Source organism: Elephas maximus, chromosome 27, assembly GCF_024166365.1.
Source record: "Elephas maximus indicus isolate mEleMax1 chromosome 27, mEleMax1 primary haplotype, whole genome shotgun sequence".
Classification (NCBI taxonomy): domain Eukaryota; kingdom Metazoa; phylum Chordata; class Mammalia; order Proboscidea; family Elephantidae; genus Elephas; species Elephas maximus.
In genome coordinates this window covers 32,883,013-32,907,927 of record NC_064845.1, presented here as the reverse complement: position 1 = coordinate 32,907,927, position 24,915 = coordinate 32,883,013, and the positions used below count along the sequence as shown (strand labels likewise).

The 24,915-nt window shown below is 39.0% G+C and overlaps 1 protein-coding gene and 1 long non-coding RNA gene across 3 annotated transcripts; one reads left to right on the top strand and one right to left on the bottom strand.

Moving 5' to 3' along the window:
* Positions 1-125: 125 nt before the first annotated feature.
* On the top strand, positions 126-23,993 carry UBA5 (ubiquitin like modifier activating enzyme 5). 2 transcript variants are annotated; one of them, XM_049870878.1, is made up of 12 exons: positions 126-458; positions 6,943-6,988; positions 7,104-7,193; positions 9,079-9,188; positions 10,047-10,133; positions 11,703-11,787; positions 12,690-12,794; positions 13,184-13,311; positions 21,242-21,377; positions 21,651-21,726; positions 21,868-21,974; positions 22,533-23,993. In XM_049870878.1, the coding sequence occupies exons 1-12, from the start codon at positions 298-300 to the stop codon at positions 22,614-22,616; spliced, it is 1,215 nt and encodes a 404-aa protein (XP_049726835.1). In that variant the 5' UTR covers positions 126-297; the 3' UTR covers positions 22,617-23,993. The 2 variants fall into 2 exon arrangements, with proteins under 2 accessions (XP_049726835.1, XP_049726836.1); XM_049870879.1 differs by lacking the exons at positions 126-458; positions 6,943-6,988 and having other exon boundaries at positions 7,107-7,188; positions 22,533-23,981.
* On the bottom strand, positions 430-11,707 carry LOC126068400 (uncharacterized). Its single transcript, XR_007515674.1, has 3 exons — positions 11,071-11,707; positions 2,551-2,598; positions 430-778 (listed from the first exon to the last, which is right to left on the bottom strand). It is a non-coding gene; the product is annotated as an uncharacterized LOC126068400 (long non-coding RNA).
* Positions 23,994-24,915: the final 922 nt, after the last annotated feature.

Here is a 24,915-nt window from a genome sequence, read left to right as displayed (position 1 = left end):
TCTGTCGCGGCCCGATCTCGCAGCTCCGGGAAAAGAAGGAAGCCAAAGCAGGGCGGACTTTTGCCGAGGGGGAACAATGACGCCGGCGCACCGGAAGCAGTTCCGCGGAAGTCCGGCTGGAGCCGGGGAGACGTGTCTGTCTGTGAGGCGCCGGTGGTACCTCCCAGGGCTTTGCTTTAAGGCGGCGACTAGGTGCCTCCTCCTGTTACCCATCGTGGGCCCGGCCGGCCGAGCAGCGTGGGGCGGCGGCGGCGGCGGAGGCCGGGGCTGGGAGGGTTGGCGGCCGGAGCCCCAGCCATGGCCGAGTCTGTGGAGCGGCTGCAGCAGCGCGTACAGGCGCTGGAGCTGGAACTAGCCCAGGAGAGAAGTCGGCGGGCCCTGGGGGGCGGCGACGGGGGCGGCGGCCGGGCGCGCATCGAGAAGATGAGCTCGGAGGTGGTGGACTCCAACCCCTACAGGTGACCTGTGTCGGGGGCTGGAGGCAGAGAGGGAGACGAGGTGACGGTGCCCCCGTGGGGACGGACGAGGCGCGCCCGCCCGCGTCCGGTTTATTGGGCCTCGTCGTCCTTTTCCTCGTCTTGGGGTCCCATTGTCAAAGGGGCAAAACCACCTCTTCGTACTGGTCATAAGTTGTTCCTTCTCTTTTAACATACCGCAAGCGAGTCAGCCATATGGTACTGCTGTGGACACGTATCCAGTTTTTTTTCACCCCTTCCTCTGTTAGTTGGCCTCTCTCCACGTAAGACTGGTTGCAGTAAGAACTTTCTGCAGATGACGTCTAAAGTAAAACACGCGAAGCATAAATTTTAAAAAGTTTCACAAAGGATTCTCAATTTTTCTTAAAGGGGTGGAAGGGAGAACCGAACTGACTCTAATCTGTTAGAGGGCACCCTAACATCTCAGACTATTCGACTTTGCCAGTCCTTCCGCTCAAGCTCCTAGCTCCTTTTCTTTCCTAAAAAGGCTTTTTAATTCAGAAGGTGGTGTGTAGTGTAGTGGTTAAGGATAAGGACTCTAGCGTCAGACTGACTGGATTCAGATCCCAGCTCTGTTAGCAGCTGTTTAACTTTGGGCAAGTTCTTAACCTCTCTGTTTCAGTTTCTCATCTGTACAGTGGAAATAATAGTAGTATCTGTCCCAGAGTTATGAGGATTCAGAAAGTCAGTATATGTAAAGTGGTCAGTGCATGGTGAGCCTTATATAAAATTTTATTGCTCACTACACCTTTTCTTATGTGCTAAGCATTTTGCATGCATTCTCTTACCCGCCTCACTACAACCCTATAATATCGCTATTATCTTACCTCCATTTTTTAGGTGAGAAAAGTTGAGGCTTAGAGAACTGCGATGATTTGCCTCAGGTCATAGACCTAGAAGTAAGTTATAAGGCCTAGACCAGAATTAGGCTTTTTACTCCAGAGTACGTACATCCCCAGGAAAAATAAACAAGCCAGTACGTGTACAATGTGGCTTAAAACGGGATAGTTTTAAAGTAGGTGAAATAGAAAAGGTGCTTTTGCTCTTTCCCTTTGAAGAGCATGAGACTTTTGATTAAAAAAAAAGTTTTAGTTGTTTGTGACATATAAAGCTTCAGTGAACTCTTAGGGTGCACTGTATTTTAACTGTTGTCAAATATGAAGAGTTAATGATTCAAATGTTTTAGAGAGTGAATAAGCATAAGGTGACATCTCTAATCAGAATTGAGTAGAAACTATTCCATTTAACACCTTGTAACATTTTTAAATTTCACACATGAAGGCTTTGAAACTTTCCCTCTAAGAATGAAAAACAAAGGAATATGGGCTGTTCTTTAGAGTCATCTTTAGTCATATTTCAGATATTGCTTGAATGTGATATGATTTCCTTGACATTGTAATAGTCACAAACGAAACTTTCAGAACTCAAATTTAAACATTTAGTATTTTCTGTCTCATTTGTACCATGAAACTTTATTAAAATTGCTAAATAGGAGATGGCACTTGCCAAGCAAAACTGTTTACTGGTATATGGGAAATTTAGAAAAGATTAGCCATAAGTTTTTTAATTGTTCGTTCATTCAGCAAATGCTTATTGAGCACCTTTTCATCTCTAGCCCTCTTATGATATTTTCTACCGTTTACTGAGCATTTTTATGTACAGACACTGGGGATGCAAAGAGGACTTGATCTTTTCCCTCCGGAGTTTACCAGATAAGTGTGAGAAAAGTAAACGTGCAGTTGTAATACAGGTGGTAAGAATTTTGATAGGGAAGGTACAGGGCTATGGAAAAACATAGGAGAGGGGTTTTTAGGAGCTCAGCACCATTTTAATTGTATCAAGTGATATAAAGAAATATATAAAGCCCTGAACTCTCAAAGATCTTTTGTTTAGTTTGGGAGATACTGTTAATGAATGTGGAATAATGATCAAACAACATAAGTAAGTGTGAAATTATGCGTTACGGAATATAATTTAAAGCATGTGCAGAAAATGGAGAGGCAAGCAGAGACGTTGGAATTAGAAAACATGGTTTAAAATCTGGCTCAGAAACCCAGCTCTGAATATTGCTTACCAGTTAGCTGTTTGATCTTGAGCAAGTTAATTGAATCTTTTTCCTCATCTGTAAAAGAGAGTTGCAATACGTCTTCTCAGGGTTATACATGAAGAATAGAGGAAGGTAAAGATGTCAGGTTGATCACAGGCATTTACTGTCACTTTCTACTCAACCATACTAAAGTGATAGTAAAGGAATTTTTTTAAAGGAATCAACATCTATTGAAAAAATAAAGTGTATTAACAGTTGGGGGTCGAGGCCCTGCGCTTCAGGATTATGGTATAGTATAGAATTCTTGCAAATGAAAAATGATAAATGAAAATCTCAATAAAGGGTTGGAAAATAAAGTTGAAATAAATTATCCAAAAACAGAGCAGAAAACGAAAATGATAGGAAATAGGAGAGAGAAAATAAGAAACACAGAGAACTAGTCAAGGTAGTGGTCCAACATCCTAATAATAGGAGTCCAGAGTCTAGGAAAAGCAAACAAGAAAATCATCAAATTCTTCTAGAAAATTTCTTAGAACTAAAAAACATGAGTTTCCAGGTTGAAAGGGTCCACTGTGTACTCAGCACAATGGATGAGAATAGATTGACACCAAGGCATGTTGCAACATTTCGGACTAATAAGGACTCAGAAGATCTTACAAGTTACCAGGCCACGTAGTAAAGTATCAGAATCAGAATGGATTTGTTCTTGTTAAACCCGTGCTTTGTTCTTGTCTGGAGCAATATCTTAGAAATTTCGGTTGGCAATTTTTTTCTTTCAAGGTTTTATATGTGCCATCCCATTGCCTTCCTGGCCAGCACGGTTTTTGCTGAGTAATCAAAGTTTAGTCTTAATGTTTTCCCTTTGTATGTGACTGTTTTTCTCGAGCAGCTCTCAGGGTTTTTTTCTTTGTCTTTGGATTTAGCAAGTGTGATTCTGATATGAGTTGGTAATTTTCTTTTGGGGTCTATCTTATATGGGGTTCATTGAGCTTCTTGGATGGTCGGTTTTTCATCTTTCATTGAGCTTCTTGGATGGTCAGTTTTTCATCTTTCATGACATTAGGAAAGTTTTTTCTCAGCCAGTCTTTAATGAGCCTCTCTCTGTTTTCTCTCCCTGTTCTGGAACTTTGATGACATGCAAATTTTTACTTTATTGATTGTATCCCACATCGTTCTCAGGGTTTCTTCATTCTTTACTCTGATTTTTCCTTAAAGTGGTATCCAAGAATTTGTTTTCAATTTTGCTCATCCTGTCTTCCATTGTTTCAAATTTGCTCCTAAAACCTGTTGCACTGCCCATTTCTGAAATCTTACTATCTTTTGGATTTCTAATAGCTATTTTTGTGTGATTTCTAGTTTATTTTGACATTTTGTTCCTGTATTATTTTCCTGAATTCTTCCATTGCTTTGTCTGTGTTTTCCCTGATACTGTATTTTCCATGATTTTGTCTATTTTTTCCTTATTTTTGTCTGTATTTTCCTTCATCTCTTTCCTAATCTTTTGGAGAACCCTGAATATTAAAGTTTTGAATTCCCTATCAGGTAGTTCCAGTGACTTTTCTTCTACTGGAAGGTCATCTGGTATTTTATTTTGGTTGCTTTCTGGAGCCATCCTTTCCTTTTTTTTTTTTCTTTTATGTGTTTTGATATTGTCCGCTGTCTTGGGAACATTCAGGAATTATTTTCTTTGTGTATTGATTGTAGGTTTGTTTGTTTCATCCTGCTGTTTTATTTGGTTATGTCTGGGCAGGTGGGCTGGGCACGTTTTCTTGCTTGTTCATCTGTGGGCATGATACTTCTCACCACCTTGCCCAGGTAGGCAGGGCTGAGTCGCTCAGCTATGATGCAGGAGGGCAAGTCCAGGGCAGGGGGAGGGTGGGGATGGGTTGTTAGCAGCATGAACTGGGGCTGCTGGGGCGGGGCTAGGGGCAGTATGGGGTAGGGTCCAGGAATCTGTGCCAGTACCACTCAGGGGCACAGCACTTGGCGTGTGTACAGGTAGGCAGGAGGGAAAGGAGAGGATGTGATGTGCAGAGTGGGTGTCTGTCTTCTGTTGGGAACCCTGTGAAGCTGCCTTCCCATATTCCCTGTCTGCATTCTTTGGTGGCTGTAGTCCAAGATGGCAAATCCGTGCTGCTTTAGCTGGTAGGGGACCTCCACTCCCTCGTTCTCCTCATTCTCAGTTTTCTGTCAGTTTCTTATCCCATTTGGTGCTTGATCGAGTTTTTTTATTCCTTTGTTTGACGCTTTGGGTTCCAGCATTGACATTTGTATCTGTTTTAGTGTTTTGGGTCTTTGCTGCAGAGGGACAGCATGTTGCTTCTGTCTATAGCACCATGTTGGCCCCGCCTCCCATATATTAGAAATTTTGAAGGAAGTTTTTTTCTAACCTAGACTTAAATATAAAGGTAAACTATCAATAAAATGTGTGTGTGTGTGTGTTGGGGGAGGGAAATAACATTTTCAAGTATGCAAGTTCTCTAAATTTACCTTCCTCATACCCTTTGTTATGAAGCTACTGGAGGATGTTTTTCCAATCAACACAAGGGAATAAATTAAGAAGTAATCTATATCAGAGATTCTAAAGCTTTATTGTGCATCATTCTGGGGAGCTTGTTAAAACTCAGATTGTTGGGCCCCATGTTCAAAGGGTCATGTTTGATTTAGTAGACATAGAGTGGGGCCTATGGGGGCCCTGGTGGTGCAGTGATTAAGAACTTGGCTGCTAACCAAAAGTTCGGCAGTTTGAACCCACCAGCTGTTCCTTGGAAACCCTGTGGGGCAGTTCTACTCTGTTTTATAGGGTTGCTATTTTTATAAGTCAGAATCAACTCAACGACAATGGTTTTTGGTTTAGGATGGGGCCCAAAAAATTGCATTTCTAGTATATTTCCAGGTGCTGGGTCCATGGACTATACTTTAAAACCACTGAACTGTAGGGTGCAGAGAGCAGGGGATCAACACAGGATAAAGAAATGAGAATTCATTATATAAAGATGAATGGAGATCTCAGGATGGGTGCTATGAGTGTAGTGCATCTAGACATGGGGCATGTCAGAGGACTCTGGAAGTTATATTTTTAAGAAGATGAAACTGATAGAACACTTCTTGCATATGAATTTATCTAGAGGAATTCTAGGCAACTGATAGAGATTTGGGGTTGAATTTGTGAAAAATACATAGAAAATTAAGCATAAGGGGAAACAATTATTAACTTAAGAGGTAAGAGTTGTACAGGAAAGGCTAAGTTCTAACATAGTGCATGACTCAGTTATGAATAGTATTAACATCTAACTAAATGGTCATATAACAATGGTAGGAAATGTTTTTCCTGGACTCTCTGGAACTCCTCTTATTACGAAGTTGGACCACCTGGACTGGTCCTCTTCTTATTCTATCTCCTATCACTTTAGTTTTCTGCTCTATTCTCTGGATAATTTGTTTTGTTTCTGTGCAATAGGGAAAGGATGGTAAGAGTGAAATCTTCAGAGTATTTCTAAAACCGAAAGTCAAGAAATAACAATGTTAGCATTTTATTTAGAGATAAGTTGGTAATAGAGTTGAAAGTGAGAGAAGAAAGGAAAATGAGCCGGGGGGCTTGAGGACTGCTGTATTTTCTAACAGTTGAGGTGAAACTGTTTGACTCTTTAAAGTGTAAATGAATGGGAATTGTATGTAGGGTGGTTTAAACTATGCGTGTACATATAATTTGAAAAGGTAACAAAACAGATTAGCAGAACTAGGTAAAGCACCTCGTACAGTGGTTGGCACGTAAAAGGTCCTTATTAAGAGTTAGTGGGTAATATTCATTAGGGGCAGAGGTGACGAGCGGATGGGATTCCAGATTACCCTGATGATGGAGACCAGAGTGTTGGACATGGAATAGACAGGAACACCAAGAAAGCATGGGAAAATGTTGAAACTTCACTGTGACATGTCTCATGTAGACACTTAACACTTAGTTCTCAAACTTGGTTTCACATTAGAATATCTAAGGAGCTTTTTAAAAAAAATCTTGTTGCTTAGGCATCAGTGTTCCAAAAGCTTCCCAGGTGATTTTAACGTGCAGCTAAGACACAACTCTGGTGGAGTAGTGGTTAAGAACTGCAGCTGCTAACCAAAAGGTCAGCAGTTCAAATCTACCAGATGCTCCTTGGAAACCCTATGGGGCAGTTCTACTCTGTCCTATAGGGTTGCTATGAGTCGGAATTGACAGCAACGGGTTTGGTTTTTTTGGTTGGTTAAGACAGAACTCATTTAAGAACGTGTGAAGTACATCTGGTAAAAGACAGGTGATTCTCTTTAAAATATTAATGATTGAGTGTTGGTGTTTACTTTCTGTGATTTTTGTATGCCTATCTATATCACTATGAACTAAAAGATTCTAAGTTTTAACACTTTTTTTTTCTTTGTTTTAAGTCGCCTGATGGCATTGAAACGAATGGGAATTGTAAATGACTATGAGGTATGATAAACCTTTCAAAATTTTTAAAGATGATTACTGTAATTGAAAATAATTTCTGGTGACGTATTTGATGAGGAGTTATTAACCAACACACATATAATTTTGCGTTTCACAGAGAATCCGTACCTTTGCGATAGCAATAGTAGGTGTTGGCGGAGTTGGTAGTGTGACTGCTGAAATGCTGACAAGATGTGGCATTGGTAAGGTAAAAACATTTCTCTTTGCCTGTCATATAGGGAACCACTCACTCCTGAAGTAAATCAGGTACAAATTAATTTTTTTTCCCTCATTACGAATGATTTATTTGTGTTTTTATTCATATTCTTCTTTCTACTTGATGGGTAGAGATAATCCCTACCCAAATAGAAGCTGATATTATTGCTAATTAAACAAAAACTACCGAATTGTGTTCAGGAACTTTTGAGGGGGGGGCATAATATAGAACAATCTGGACTTAAGTGTTTTAGATAAACTTAAGAAAGAAGGCTTTTAAATTAATCAGAGTCTGTGAATGAAACATTGAAACATCCAACAAATATTTTATTAAACACATGCTTTAGACTAGCCTAGACCAGACAGACTAGAAAGCATGTATCTTTCTTACTCTTTGATTTGAACTGGAGAATGCTCCAGATATTTTTTAAACCCATACCTTCATTTTTTTCTAAAATTGATTGGGATTGTGAGTGGGAAGACGTAAACTTCCCATAACAGCAGTCAGTCTACCAATTTTAGATTTATAAAGCCAGAGTCCATGATACATAGTGGTTGAATAAATAATCATTCCACAATTATATATACCTCTTAGTCTGTCATCCAGATAAAGCAAACATTCTCCCACAGTTTATCAATGTTTTTTAATGTTGGTCTACCGAATTCCCCATATTCTTAAAAGAAAATGGTTTCAAATTGATACTTCTTTATCAATATAGAAAAGAAAAAATACCAAAATAATACTAAAAATGTTTATTAAAATTTTAATATCTTTCATGAAGTTTACAAAGGCCAGCCAGCAGTAAGTTATAACTGACTTAAGGAGGCTGGTTGATTGACTAGGGGTATTAGAAATCATGGAGATCTCTGCTGCTCAGATTTGAGGATGCACAAGATCACTGGGAAGGCTTGGCATAGACTGCCAGACCCCATCCCAGCAGGGTTAGAAAATTACCACAGGGGGCGTAAGTGATATCTTTTGTAGCAAATGTTAGATATTAAGTATTTTCTAGATGTTGTTATGGCTGGATTAATTTTTTTCTTTATAATTTCTGTATTAAGACAACAATTCTATTTTTTATTATTAAATTTAGAGTGTTGAGGAACTGTATTGCAGACTCACAGAATTTTAGATCAGGAAATGCCACTGGAGATCGTTGGGTCCAATCTTTTCTTACTGATAAGAAATGGAAGTTTTTGATCATTGCAGGCATTGTTTGTGTGAGTGTGTGAGAGAGGGAGGGAGGGAAATGCTGTTCGAAACAGTCCTAAGTACATAGCAGGAAATGACAGCTGCTTGGTTAATTTATTTAGACTTTTTTAGCCATGGCAGTGACTTTTTATGGTGTCATACTTGCAAAAGGAGTCAGGTTATAGTTTTAAGTTATAGCATTTGTCTTATCTTACTTAAAGATTTCATTTTTGTATTGGGGTCTTGGCTTTTAGCATAATATTTAAAACTAGGAATGAAACAGGATTTTGGTACAATTGTTAAAAATGAGAATAGAACTGAATGAACATTAATTTCTGAATGAATCATTTCGAGCAGCATAGAGTTGTGATTAGGGTGCAGACACTGGGACTGAGAATACCTGAATTTGAATCCCATCTCAACGACATATTAGCTGAGTGGCCTTTGGGCAAGTGCCTTAGTTGCCTCATTTCTAAAATGGGGATTTACACCGGTATCTGTGTATTTTCCTCATGTTATGAGCATTAACTGAGTTCATACACATTACCTATTGTTGTAGAGTTAGCTAATATTATAGTTATCAAACTTAAACCCTTCCATTTTTATGTTTGCTAGTTTACTCTCTGTTATTTTTAGTTTATTTTTTGGTATGTTTTTCATCGGAATACCACCGTTTTCATTTTAGTTGCTACTCTTTGACTATGACAAGGTGGAACTTGCCAATATGAATAGACTTTTCTTCCAACCTCATCAAGCAGGATTAAGTAAAGTCCAAGCAGCAGAGCACACTTTGAGGTAAGTAGAACAGCAATTACAGACCATACTAAGTGAAGCTTTCCTTTGTGTATTTGGACATAAGTTAACCTAGTATGTAAATAGACCTGAACTTTTCTCTATAGAAATTTAGGTTTCGATTGTACAAAGAGTTCTCTTACCTCTTCGATGTGGGTTAGCAAACTTTACCTGTATATGGCTAGAGGAAAAATATTTCAGAATTTACGGGCTGTGTGGTGTCTGTGTCACTTATTCAACCATGCCATTGTAGTGTGAAAGCAGCTGTAGATAATACATAAATGAATGAATGTGGCTGTGTTCCAATAACACTTTATTTATGGAGTCTGAAATTTGAATTTCATCTAATTTTCACATGTCATAAAATACTATTCTTGGTTTGAATTTTTTTTTCCCCACCATTTAAAAACATAAACACCATTCTTAGCTTGCAGGCCATGCAAAAACAGGTGGCAGATCAGATTTGGCACATGGGCCAAGCCCTGTACTAGAAGTTTTTTATATCTCCAGACATACTTGCACTGAATTGAATGAAGAAAAAAGAAGCTCTTCTGTCAGGCTGAGCTGTAGCTACCAAACATGGTGAAGGCTTACTTCTCAGCATGTAGATGGACCCAGATTGGGCTGGGAACGTTTTGGTAATCCTTATGTCTACACACTACCTGCTTTTGAATGTAGCCCTTGAAGTGGGACAAAAGTAGAAGAAGACAACTTTGGATTTTCATTTTAAGCTTGAATTCCCCTCGTTAACCTATTAATTGTTCTTTGGCTCTTTCAACTTTTTTTTTTTTTCTTCCTGCTTTCTCTTACTGTTGCATTCTTCCTGGAAGTTTTTATAATCATTCCCCTTTTCCCTCTTAGGAACATTAATCCTGATGTTCTTTTTGAAGTACACAACTATAATATTACCACAGTGGAAAACTTTCAACATTTCATGGATAGAATAAGGTAAAATATTAATTTATGAATTTTTTACAATGTCCAGCTCAGTTAAACAATTATTATTATTAGATCTACCGATGATCAATTCAGTGAGTTGGTGGTGGTGGTGTTAAGTGCCGTGGAGTTGGTTCCAGCTCCCAGCGACCCTACGTACAATAGAACGAAACACTGTCTGGTCCTACGCCATCCTCACAGCCATTGCTATGCTTGAGCTCATTGTTGCAGCCACTGTGTCTGTCAGTCCTTTTTCCTGAGGGTCTTCATCTTTTTCACCAACGCCTCTACTTTACCAGGCATAATGTCCTTCCCCAGGGACTGATCCTTCCTGATAACATGTCCAAAGTATGTGAGACGAAGTCTCACCATCTTTGCTTCTAAGGAGCATTCTGGCTGTACTTCTTCCAAGACAGATTTGTTCATTCTTTTAGCATTTGCTAGATTGATATATGTATTTCTTTCTGCTTTTAAAAATAGTAAATTTTTTGTCATTTCTGTATATTAGGAGTTCAGTAACAAGTATATATTGTCTAAAAAACACCAAAAAAATAAAAAACAAAACTCCCTGTAAATTATAATGATATAATAAGGGATTCTCAATTGAAGGTTCTGTGTTCTAGATTATATTTATGTATGAAACCAGTTTTTTGCAGAGTGACAGAAATAATGAATTGCCTTCAACTAGCTGTAAAAAAAAAATTATTTTTGTGGCTTCAGCATTTTTTGCGTGTACATTTCAGTAAGATTAATTATGTTCATCATATGTACCATCACCACTTTCAGTGTTGTGATTTTTCCATCACCTTTAACAGAAACTCAGTGCCTTTCGAGTAGTAATTTCTCATTAGCCACCCCATTCTACTCCCAGTACCCATTAATAAACTTTGGGGTCTATATATTTGCCCATTGTAGATATTTTATAGAAGTGGGATCATATAATATTTACCTTTTTGTGACTAACTTATTTCACTGAGCACGCTTTCAGGGTTCATCTATGTTGTAGCATGTGTCAGGACTTCGTTTCTCTTACGGCTGAGTAATATCCCATTGTATGTGTATACCACATTTTGCTCATCCATTCATCTGTTGATGGACATTTGTTTCCACTTTTTGGCTATTGTCAACAGTGCTTCAGTGAACATTGGTGTACAAGTATCTGTGTTCCTGCTTTCGGTTCTTCTGGGTATATACCTAGGAATGGAATTGCTGGGTCATATGGTAATTCTGTGTTTTTGAGGAATCAATGAGTTTTCATTACCTTTACTTTTGTGGTGAAGCATGATCAAAAGTTTGTGAAAGGTGATAGGGAAATAGTAACTTCTGTGAACACATTTTTAACTCCTTTCACACTTGTACTCCTTATACAAGAAGTACTACAGTAACATTTATGTGGTATTCATATTCGTTACTCAGTACTAGAGATATACTAGAGCTTTACTGATATTTGATATATACTGTGTTATAATTATTTTTAAACATCTAATGAAATAATAAACATGTCACTGAATAAATGAAGTCTAAATAGAATGCATTGTGTCTTTTTTTTTTTTTTAAATAAAATTTATTTTCTTTGCCTAGTAATGGTGGGTTACAAGAGGGAAAACCTGTTGACCTAGTTCTTAGCTGTGTGGACAATTTTGAAGCTCGAATGACAATAAATACAGTGAGTATTCCTATGGATTTTTCTATTTTCCCATACATTCTCTTGATATATATTCCCCATCCTAAAAACAGTCCTGAATTTAAGCCTTTTTATAATGTGTTTTATTTATTTTTTAATGTTCCCTTAGCCTACTTGTGAAATTAGCCTAGCTGGTATGGCATATAAAAAAAATCTCTTATGCTGATAAAACCAAGCCAGTCGCTGTTGATGCTGTTCGGACTCGTGGGGACCCCATGTGCTCAGACAGAGCTGTGCTCCTCAGGGTTTTCAGTGGCTGATTTTTTGGAAGTAGATCACCAGGCCTTTCATCCAAGGTGCCTGTGGGTGGACTTGAATTGCCAACCTATAGGTTAGCAGCTGAGTGTTAACTGTTTGTGCCACTCAGAGTCTCCCTTAGAGGAAATTATAAAATAGCAAAATACTTCTGATACACGATTTTTTAAATAAAGTAAATCAATATTTTGTAAAACTATCTTATTCTTGGTTAGCACTGGTTTTAACTTTTGCCACTTTGAACTATACTTAAAAACTTGGTTTCTCAAAAGTAAAACTGAATTTTTGTTCTTGGGAATTACTGTGTTTTTAACTTTTCCAATGACATTTTGGTTTTTTGTTGCAGAAATTATTTTAGAAGAATGAATTTTTACATGAACGTAACAAAAGTTTCAGTGACACTATGATTTAATTAACTAGATATTTATTGACTGCTTACTTGAATGCTGTCTATTCAGTTGCCAAAGAATTACATTATTTATAACTTTCCTCTTTTATTCAGAAAATTAATTTTTTAAAAAATGTGGCATTCCATTTCACTAAACCATAGTTTTTCATCAAAAGAATTGTGGTAAATTACGTCTTGTTCTTTTATGTTCTTTCTTATGTTTTCACCTGTTTCAACCAAGGCTTGTAATGAACTTGGACAAACATGGATGGAATCCGGAGTCAGTGAAAATGCAGTTTCAGGGCACATACAGCTCATAATTCCTGGAGAGTCTGCGTGTTTTGCGGTACGCATTGTTCATTTTGGGCTGTTTTTCATTCTTAGGTACTAGAGTTCTTAATCTGTTGCCATCGAGCCGACTCTGACATACATCGACCCCACAGGACACGGTAGAACTGAGCCATGGAGTTTTCAAGGCTGCAGTCTTTACGGCAGCAGACTGTACATCTTTCTCCTGGGAGCAGCTGGTGGCTTTGAACTGCCACCCTTTCAGTTAGTGCAGAGCACTTAACCACTGCATCACCAAGGCTGCTCTAACTAGAGTTATTAGAAGCATTGAAAACACATTATAATTCAAAGAAAAAACACTTTGAATGTGATAAAATATTATTTGGAATATCTCATACTATTTTTCCCCCTTCTTTTAAAATGTATTTTTATTCCTTTTTCATGCAGTGTGCTCCACCACTTGTAGTTGCTGCAAATATTGATGAGAAGACTCTGAAACGAGAAGGTGTTTGTGCAGCTAGTCTTCCTACCACTATGGGAGTAGTTGCTGGAATCTTGGTACAAAACGTGTTAAAGTAAGTGAGGGCTGATTTTTCTGAATAGTTTTTTGTTTTTGATATAAGTAAATGTGTTTCATAAATAATTTCAGAAATTAAAATTAGCAGCCAAGTATTTAGTTTTACATACTTTATGTATATGTAATTTATATATATATAATGTGTGTACAGTATATATATCCTATGAGTATGTTTGTATATATGTACTGTATGTGTGTATACATGTGTGAATCATATATATAAATTATACATATGTAATATATGATACACATAATTATTACACACACAACCTTATCAGTTATTGTCTGCGTTTGGAATAGCTCTTGTTAAATGGTACAGTGAACCCTTTGCCGTCAAGTTGATTCTGACTCATAGTGACCCTATAAGGAGCCCTGGTGGTGCACCGCTTAAGCACTCAGCTGTTGACTGAAAGGCTGGCAGCTTAAACTCACCAGTTGCTTCCAGGAGAAAGATGTGGCAGTCTGCTTTTATAAAAATTTACAGCCTTGGAAACCTTATGGAGTGGTTCTACTCTGTCCTACAGAGCTGCTATGAGTCAAAACAGTGAAATAGTACTAGTGTATTTATTTATGAAACATTAACCAAATGATTTAAATCTCTGCAGGTTTGACCAAGGGTGGAGATTAGACATAAAAGCACTTGCTTTCCACTATCCTGACTGAACTCTTACTAAAAATAATCTTGTTGTTATTGTTAGTTGCTGTCAAGTTGATTCCGACTCATGGCGAGGCACCCTGGAAGACAGGCCTGGCAGTCTGCTTCCAGAAGGCCACAGCCTTGAAAACACTGTGGAGCAGTTCTCTCTGCACACATAGGGTTACCATGAGTCAGAAAAATAATCTGAAGATGATTAAACACTAACCATGGCAATAGCTGTTGTCTTAGTCATCTGGTGCTGCTGTAACAGAAATACCACACATGGATGGCTTTAACAAAGAGAAGTTTATTTCCTCACAGTATAGTAGGCTAGAAGTCCAAATTCAGGCCATCAGCTCCAGGGTAAGGCTTTCTCTTTTTGTCAGCTCTGGAGGAAGGTCTTTCTTGTCAATCTCCCCTAGACTAAGAGCTTCTCTGTGCAGAAACCCCAAGTCTAAAGGACGTGCTCTGCTCCCAGTGCTTCTTTCTTGGTGGTTCAAGGTTCCCAAATCTCCGCCTGCTTCCCTTTCCTTTGGGGAACTCCCTTTACACTGGATCAGGGAGGTGACCTGAGTAAGGGTGGTGTTCCAATCCCACCCTAAGTAACATAAAATTACAATCACAAAATGGAGGACAACCACACAATACTGGGAATCATGGCCTAACCAAGTTGACACATTTTTTGGGTGGGGGGAGGAGGGATGCAATTCAACCCAGGACACCTGTGCTATACAGAAACATATCCAGCGCTAACACCTATCTAAACTATAACTAAAAAGAAGGAAAGTTTATTTGCAGCTATAATTAATGTCAAAAGAGTTTATGAGCCAACTGAAAATGACTATTAAAGGCAAAGCTCCTTCAGGTGTTCCCTAACAGGGGCCATTTTGTTCTCACTTTAAAACTTGGAATAAGCTCAGTTATCTCTTTCCTAGTCCTCCAATATTATAAGAACAAACAGGAACATGTTACAAGGAGGCACCTTGTTATCAGTGAAAAGTGTTACCTACCAGCACGGAAATTCTAAAAAGCACATATAAGAACTCTAAAGGCAATAGTCTAGGGCTGTTTAATATGTGAGCAAATAGTCTGTACAAACTTCAGTAGGCCCTAACTAAACAAACGTTCTATAATATGGTACAAAAAAAGAAAAATAATGGCTACAAAGTATTCTATTGAGGATGTGTCATATTTAGCCAGCCCTCCATTGATGGTGTCTTAGGCTAGTTTTTTGCTGTTATCAACAATGCTGCAGACAACATACTGCATATGTTTTTATACACTAGATTTTTATACAGTACAAATTTTTAGAAGTGGAATTTCTGAGTTTAGGCAATATTTATCTTGATAGATATTGCAAGATTTCTCCTGCAAAAGGTTGTACATTTCTACCACAGTGTAGAAGTACCTGTTTCTAACACACTTTTGATAACATTGGGTATTATCAGACTCTTCCATCTTTGTCAGTCTCATAGGTGGAAAATCAGTATCTCATTTATTGTACCCCATGCGTCTGTCAGTTTGTCGTACCGTGGTGACTTGCATGTCGCTGTGACGCTGGAAGTTATGCCACTGGTATTTCAAATACCAGCAGGGTCACCCATGATGGGCAGGTTTCAGCAGAGCTTCCAGACTAAGACTGACTAGGAAGAAGGACTGGCAGTCTACTTCTGAAAAATTGCCGTTGAAAACCTTACGAATAGCAGCAGAACACTGTCTAACATAGTGCTGGAAAGTGAGCACCTCAGGTTGGAAGGCACTCAAAATACAACTGGGGAAGAGCTGTCTCCTCAAAGTAGAGTCGACCTTAATGATGTGGATAGAGTCAAGCTTTTGAGACCTTCATCTGCTGATGTGGCATGACTCAAAAAATGCAAAGAAACAGCTGCAAACATCCATTAATAATAGGACCGTGGAATGTACAAAGTAGGAATCTGGGAAAACTGGAAGTCATCAAAAATGAAACAGAACACATAAAGATCAATATCCTAGGTATTAGTGAGCTGAGGTAGACTGGTATTGGCCATTTTGAATCGGGCAATCGTATGGTCCACTATGCTGGGAATCACAAATTGAAGAAGAATGGCATTGCATTCATTGTCAAAAAGAACGTTTCAAGATCTATCCTGAAGTACAGTGTGGTCAGTGATAGGGTAATATCTGTACACCTACGAGGACCAATTAATACAACTATTATTCACACTTACGTACCAACCAGTAATGCCAAAGATGAAGAACCTGAAGATTTTTACCAACTTCTGCAGTCTGATACTGATCAAACATGCAGTTAAGATGCATTGATAATGACTGATGATTGGAATGTGAAAGCTGGAAACAAAGGTACAACAGTCAGAAAATATGGCCTTAGCGATAGAAATGACATCGGAGATCGCAAGATAGAATTTTGCAAGCCCAACGGATTCTTCATTGCAAATACCTTTTTCACCAACATTAATGATGACTATGCACATGGACCTCTCCAGATGAATACACAGGAATCAAATTGACTATATCTATGGAATGAGACAATGGAAAAGGACAGTATCATTGTGATGGTTAAGATTGTGTGTCAGCTTGGCTAGGCTATGATTCTCAGTGGTTTTGCAGCTGTAAGATGATATGATCACCTCTGTGATGGAATCTGCTGTGAGTAGCCAGTCAGTTGAAATGGAGTTTCCTTGGGCATGTGAACTGCATTGAATATATAAGCAGACATTCTTGCAAGGCTTGGGGGCTTTTGCTTGCTCTGAATTCTGCAGCTCGCCCCTGTTCATCTGACCTGGGGTTCTTGGGACTTGAGCTAGCAGCTTGCCTCCTGAATCTTGTGGTTTGCCTATCTTCATAGCCTGTGAGCAATAGCCCTGCTCTCTGATCTGCTGATTTTGGAATCACCAGCCCCTGCAGCTACGTTAATTAGAAGATGCCTCCAGCTTGACCTATGGACTTGGGATGTTCCAATCTCTACAACTGTGTTAGCCGTTTCCTTGATATAAATCTCTCTCTTACATGCTTTACTGGTTTTGCTTCTCTAGAGAACCCAGCCTAAGACAGTCATCATTCAAAACACGGATAGGTACCGACTGCAGAACAGTCAGTTGCTCATATGCAAGTTCAAGTTGAAACTGAAGAAAATTAGAACAAGTTCACAAGAGCCAAGCCAAAGTATGACCTTAAGTATATCCCACGTGAATTCAGAGACCATATCAAGAATAGGTTTCATGCGTTGAACACTAATGACCGAAGACCAGATGAGTTGTGGAATGGCATCACGGACATCATATATGAAGAAAGCAAAAGGTCGTTTAAAAGACAGGAAAGAAAGAAAAGGCCAAAGTGGATGTCAGAAGAGTCTCTGAAACTTGCTCTTGAATGTTAAGTAGCTAAAGTGAAAGAAAAATGATAAAAGAGTTAAACAAAAGATCACAAAGGGCAGTTCGAGAAGACAGAAAGTATTATAATGAAATGTGCAAAGAATTGGAGTTAGAAAACCAAAATTGAAGAACATGCTTGGCATTTCTCAAGCTAAAAGAACTGAAGAAAAAATGTAAGCCTAGAGTTGCAATATTGAAGGATTCTATGGGCAAAAAGTTGAGTGACTCAGAAGGCATCAAAAGAAGATGGAAGGAATACACAGTCACCATACCAAAAAGAATTGGTTGACGTTCAGCCATTTCAGGGGGTAGCATATGATTTAAGAACTGATGGTACTGAAGGAAGAAGTCCAAGCTGCACTGAAGGCATTGGTGGAAAAACAAGGCACCAGGAATTGATGAAATACCATTTAAGATGTTTCAACACATGGATGCAGCACTGGAAGTACTCACTTGTCTGTGCCAAGAAATTTATAAGGCAGCTACCTGGCCAACCGACTGGAAGAGATCCATATTTGTGCCCATTCCAAAGAAAGGCGATCTAATAGAATGCTGAAATTATCAAACAATATCATTAATACAATACACAAGTAAAATTTTGCTGACGTTCAAGCTGGATTCAAAAGAGGACAAGGAAGGAGGGATATCATGTTGATGTCAGATGGATCATGGCTGAAAGCAGAGACCACCAGAAAGATGTTTGCCTGTGTTTTATTGACTATGCAAAGGCATTCGACTCTGTGTATCAGAAATTATGGATAATGTTGCAAAGAATGGGAATTCCAGAACACATAATTGTGCTCATGGGGAACCTGTACATAGACCAACAGGCAGTCATTCAAACAGAACACGGGGATATTGTATGGTTTAAAGTAAGGAAAGGTGTGCATCAGGGTTGTATCATTTCACTATGCTTACTCAATCTGTATGCTGAGCAAGGAATCCAAGAAGCTGGACTATCTGAAGCAAAAATAAAGCCTCGTTAACAACCTGTGATTTGCGGATAACACAACTTTGCTTGCTGAATGTGAAGAGGACTTGAAACAGTGATGAAGATCAAAGTCTACAGCTTTCAGTATGGATTACATCTCAACATAAAACAAAAATCCAACTGGACCAGTATGCAACAGCATGATAAATGGAGAAAAGATTGAAGTTGTCAAGGATTTCATTTTACTTGGATCCACAATGAACGCCCATGGAAGCGGCAGTCAAGAAATCAAATGATGTATTGCATTGGGCAAATCTGTTGCAAAAGACACTTTAAAGTGTTAAAAAGCAAAAATGCCTCTTTAAGGACTAAGGTCCACCTGACCCAAGCCATGGTGTTTGCAGTCGCCTCATACATCTGTGAAAGCTGGACAATAAATAAGGAACACTGAAGAACTGATGCCTTTGAAGTATGGTCTTGGTGTAGAATATTGAATATACCATGGACTGCCAGAAGCGTGAACAAATCTGGCTTAGAAGTACAGCCAGGATGCTCCTTGAAAGCAAGGATGGCACGACTTCATCCCATGTACTTTGGACATGTTATTAGGAGGGACCATTCCCTAGAGAAGGACATCATGCTTGGTAAAGAAGAGGATTAGGGAAAAAGAGGAAAACTCTCAACAAGATGGATTGACACAGTGGCTGCTACAATGGGCTTGTGGGGATGGTGCAGTGTTCTCTTCTGTCGTACATTGGGTCGTTATGAGTAAGAACTGACTCGATAGCACCTAACAACATTTATTGTGAGAAGGTTCAGCATGTATCCTTATGTGAATTGTCTGCTCATGTCCTTTCTCAGTTTTTGGCCTTTTCTTAGTGTTAAGCATTTGCAAATATTTTTCCTCTTGTCATTTATCTTTTGTACATGACTTCTGCTCTATACAGAAGCTTTTAGAAGGAGTCAGATTTGACTGGGAGGAGGCACAGGTAGCCTCATGGGATACTGGGGAAGTCCTCTATCTTGATCTGGTGGTGGTTACTTGCATGAAGACTTGTGCTGAAATTCATCGACCTGCACATTTAAGATTGACCACTGTACTGGAAGTTACATATAATTAAAAAAAAAAAAAAAAGATTTTCTGTCATATTTCAGGGATTCTTTTAAGACACACTTTGCCTACATTTTAACCTCTCTAAATCCAGGATGCCTCTTAAAAAGTTGTTGACAAGTTACATTTTAATTGGTGACATTTTATTTTTCTTAGTGGTTCATCAAATAATAGTATGTTCTACAGTTGATGAAATATTTTTCCTTCATTCATTCAACAAATATTCAAGTATCTACTATAAGCCAGGCCTGTAAACATCATTACCTAGTATAAAATCATCTTTTAAAAATTCAGTTACTTTCTTCTAGTACTTTTTTTTTAACTTTTATTGTGCTTTAAGTGAAAGTTTACAAATCAAGTCAGACTCTCACACAAAAATTTATAAACACCTTGCTCTATACTCCTAATTGTTGAGTCCACTGGGCCAGCTTCCGACCCTCTGCACCCTCCCATCTCCCCTTCAGACAGGAGATGCCAACAGAGTCTCATGTGTCTACCTGATCCAAGCTCATTCTTCCCCAGTGTCACTGTCTATCCTGTAGTCTAGTCCAATCCCTGTCTGAAGAGTTAGCTTTAGGAATGGTCCTGTCTTGGACTAACAGAAGGTCTGGGGACCATGACCTCTGGGTCATTCAAGTCTAAGTCAGACCATTAAGTCTGGTCTTTTTACGAGAATTTGGGGTCTGCATCCCACTGTTCTCCTGTTCCCTCAGGGGTTCTCTGCTGTGTTCCTGTCAGGGCAGTCATCTGTTGTAGCCAGGCACCATCTAGTTCTTCTGGTCTCAGGCTGATGTAGTCTCTGCTTTATGTGCCCCTTTCTGTTTCTTGGGCTCATAATTACCCTGTGTCTTTGGTGTTCTTATTCTCCTTTGCTCTAGGTGGCTTGAGACCAATTGATGCATCTTAGATGGTTGCTTGCTAACGTTTAAGACCCTGGTTGCCACTCTCCAAAGTCGGATGCAGAATGTTTTCGTAATAGATTTTATTATGCCAATTGACTTAAATATCCCCTGAAACCATGGTCCCCAAACCCCCGCCCCTGCTACACTGGCCTTCAAAGCGTTCAGTTTATTCAGGGAACTTCTTTGCTTTTGGTTTAGTCCAGTAGTGCAGACCTCTCCTGTATTGTATGCTGTCTTTCCCTTCACCTAAAATAAATCTTACCTCATTAGTGAAAATCCCTCTCTCCCTCCCTCTCCCTTCTTCCCTCCCCCCTGTAACCATCAAAGAATATTATCTTTTCTGTTTAAACTATTTCTTGAGTTCTTATAATAGTGGTCTTATACAATATTTGTCCTTTTGCAGCTGACTGTTGCACTCAGCATAATGCCTTCCAGATTCCTCCATGTTATGAAATGCTTTATGGATTCATCATTGTTCTTTAATGGTGTGCAATATTCCATTGTGTGAATATACCATAATTTATTTATCCATTCATCCGTTGATGGGCACCTTGGTTACTTCCAGCTTTTTGCTGTTGTAAACAGTGCTTCAGTGAACATGGGGCGTGAGTATATCTGTTCGTGTAAAGACTCTTATTTCTCTAGGATATATTCCAAGGAGTGGGATTGCTGAACTGTATGGTAGTTCTATTTCTAATTTTTTAAGGAAGCGGCAAATCGATTTCCAAAGTGGTTGTACCATTTTACATTCCCACCAGCAGTGTCTAAGTGTTCCAGTCTCTCCACAGCCTCTCCAACATTTATTATTTTGGGTTTTTTGGATTAATGCCAGCGTTGTTGGAATCTCATTGTTGTTTTGATTTGTATTTCTCTAATGGCTAATGATCGTGAGCATTTCTTCATGAATCTGTTAGCCACCTGAATGTCTTCTCTAGTACTTTTTTTTATGGTTTTATTTATTGCTTTGTTTTTCTAGGTTTCTGTTAAATTTTGGTACGGTCAGTTTTTACCTTGGATACAATGCAATGCAGGATTTTTTTCCTACTATGTCCATGAAGCCAAATCCTCAGTGTGATGACAGAAATTGCAGGAAGCAGCAGGAAGAATATAAGGTATATGTCAGTCAATCAGAATATATGAAGCATCATGTTGCATAGGATGATAACTTAAAAAATAGAAACAGTGATTTAGATTTGGAATATAAGATAAATGGATTCTGGTTTTTTGAAGTTTTAATTTATTCACCAAATTCAAAAGTGAAAATAAGTATATATTCAAAGCCCTTTCTTGATTTTAGTAAGATAAAAAGCTATTTGAATTATTGATGAATGCTTCAGAGAATGGAGAATGAGTAAAAACATTTTGATACTATTTGATTTCCACAGAAAAAAGTAGCAGCACTGCCAAAAGAGGAGGTTGTCCAAGAAGAGGAAGAGATAATACATGAAGATAACGAGTGGGGTAGGGATTCTTTTAGGAATTGAAATGGCATCCTAAAACCAAATTTTTTATGGCAGGGAATATAATTGTAATAATATTTTACAAATTTTGAATAATTATAGCTTCCTTAAAAACTATTATAGATCAAATTTAATTCTGTAGGTATTGAGTTGGTATCTGAGGTTTCAGAAGAGGAACTGAAAAATTCTTCAGGCCCAGTTCCTGACCTACCTGAAGGAATTACAGTGGCGTATACGATCCCAAAAAAGGTATTTCTAAAATCTGATTTATCCACAAGTAAATATTGTAGAAGAGAAATTAATCAGTTTTCTTCTTTCATCTTCATCCTGTTTTTTAATACCAATACAGTATTTCCTGTTTTAGATATTTTAGACTGTAGGCATTAAGATGTCAGAAAGAGGTACTCAGTGTTAATATGGAGACATATACAACACATTTTAAACTATTTGAAAACAGACATAAAGTAGTTTTGTTCACTTATTGATGGCTTAAGTATAATAGATTTTGATTAAATGAAGACGGCTTTGTAAATTGATAGTTTTAGCCACAACACTATTTAAAGATACCGTTCAGTAGAGATCTCACAAAAACTGCAATTACTCTCTACCTTGTAAATCAAGACTTGTAGGGAAAGTAAAGGACTGTCTGTCCTAAAAATTAGAAGGCATATTTAGTAAGAAAAATCTGCTTTATAAACTTCTTTAGAAATTTGTTGAACATGGTTAAAGCTTGCTGATTATATGCTCCTAAGCATTAAGAATTTTATATAGTTATTTTTTCACTGTATTTCCCTTATCTGTTGATAGCAAGAAGATTCTGTACCTGATGTAACAGTAGAAGATTCTGGTGAAAGCTTGGAAGACCTCATGGCCAAGATGAAGAATATGTAGATGAACTAACATATATTTTATTTCCTATGTTTAAACCTATTTCTTTGGAGTTAAAATAAATATTTTAAAACTGATAAAACTTAGGGCAGGAGCAGTGCAATGGCTCGCTTTTATATGGCCTTTTCTTGCCATGGTCTTATACACTCCCACCCAAGTGACTGGGTGGGATTATGCAAAGAAGGTGGCCACCAAGGGGACTGAAAGCTTGCTAATATGCAAATACAGTGTATGGCATCCATGTGGGGGTGGGGCCATGCAAACAAGCTGTATGGAACCCTAACAAGGGGATTGATCAGATTTGCCATTCTACTAAGCTTAAAATGAGCCACCTCAGAGGCAGAAAGGGAGGACCTAACCACCACCAAGAAGAGATGGGAGCAGAGCAAATCCTTTGGACCTGGGGTCCCTGTGCTGAGAAGAACCTCTGAGAGAGAGAGAGAGCTGTAACACCAGAGACAGAGGAAACGGTGAGAAGCAGTGGCAGAGAAATGGTGGCAAAACCAGGAGACTGGTGGGAGACATCGCTGTAGGCCTCCTGGCCCATGGAGTGAGAAAACTGAGTGCCTTGGGCAGCAGACTTGCTGGCAGAGTGGAGTGCCTCTGGGTACTTGGTAGAGCTAGGCTTACCGACCCATTGAGCGAGAAAGCTAGGGCCTATGAGCAGGAGGCCTGCTGGTGGAGTGGAGTGTCTCTGGGCACTTATTGGTGGATCCGACCCACTGAGTGAGAAAGCTGAGCACCTCTAGGCTGAGGCTTACTGGTGGACTGTGTGTGGGGGTGCCTCTGGGCAGTTATCAGCAGAGCTAAAAGAGCTTCGTAACACTTGCTGGAGCAGGGCAGAGGCTGGGCCGATGTGGCAAGGGCCAGAGACCTGCCTGTCTGCAGCACAGCTAAGAGGCTGTCCTGATGGAAGAATTGTACCTGAGTTGTTTCCTGATCCTGAATTGTAACCTATTACTTCCCCTGATAAATCCCATAACTGTGAATATTGTCTGAGTTCTGTGTGGCCATTGGAATGAATTACTGAACCCAGCAGAGAAGTAGAGTGCCATGGGAGGGGTGGCTGGTATCAGAATTGGTAAAAGGTTTGCCAGAGGAGGTATGTTTGACTTCTGGCTCCTAAGAATCAGCCTTGAGCAGTTGATGCTGTTGATCTTTGATTCTCTTCCTCCCTTCTGAAGTTAGAGGAGGTGAGACAATGCCTCTGCCGTGCCAGTTTTTACAGCTGTTGTAAATGCCTATGAGGTGAATGAAGATACTGTGGCTTGGGTCAGGCACACCTTAATCTTCAAAGTGGTATCTTTGCTTTGTAACACATTAAAGACGTCTTTTGCAGCAGATTTGCCCAATGCAATTGATTTCTTGACTGCTGCTTCTATTGGAGTTGATTGTGGATCCAAATAAAATGAAATTCTTGACAACTTCAGTATTTTCTGTTTATCATGATGTTGCTTATTGGTCCAGTTGTGAGGATTTTTGTTTTCTTTGTGTTGAGGTGCAGTCCTTACTGAAGGCTGTAGTCTTTGATCTTCATGAGTACATGCATCAAGTCCTCTTCACTTTCAGCAAGCAACTTGTGTCATCTGCGTATTGGAAGTTTGTTAATGAGCCTTCCTCCGGTCCTGATACCATTCCTCATATAGTCCAGCTTCTTGGCATACAGCATACAGATTGAATAAGAATAGTGAATGATACAATCCTGATGCACACCTTTCCTGACTTTAAACCACACAGTATCCCCTTGTTCTGTTCGAACAACTGTCTCTTGGTCTGTGTACACGTTCCTCATGAGCATAATTAAGTGTTCTGGAATTCCCATTCTTCCCAATGTTATCCATAATTTGTTATGATCCACACAGTCGAATGCCTTTGCATAGTCAATAAAACACAGGTAAACATCTTTCTGGTATTCTCTGCTTTCAGCCAGGATCCATCTGACATTAGCAATGATATCCCTAGTTCCATGGCCTCTTCTGAATCTGGACTGAATTTCTGGCAGTTCCCCATTGATGTACTGCTGCAGCCGCTTTTGAATGATAATGATCTTCAACAAAATTATACTTGTGTCTGATATTAATGATATCGTCCAATAATATTCACATTCTGTTGGATCACCTTTCTTTGGAATGAGCACAAATACGGATCTCTTCATATTTGGTTGGTCAGGTAGCTGTCTTTCAAATTTTTTGACACAGATGAGTGAGCACTTCCAGCGCTGCATCCCGTTGTTGAAACATCTCAATTGGTATACTGTCAATTCCTGGAGCCTTGTTTTTCACAATTCCCTTCAGTGCAGCTT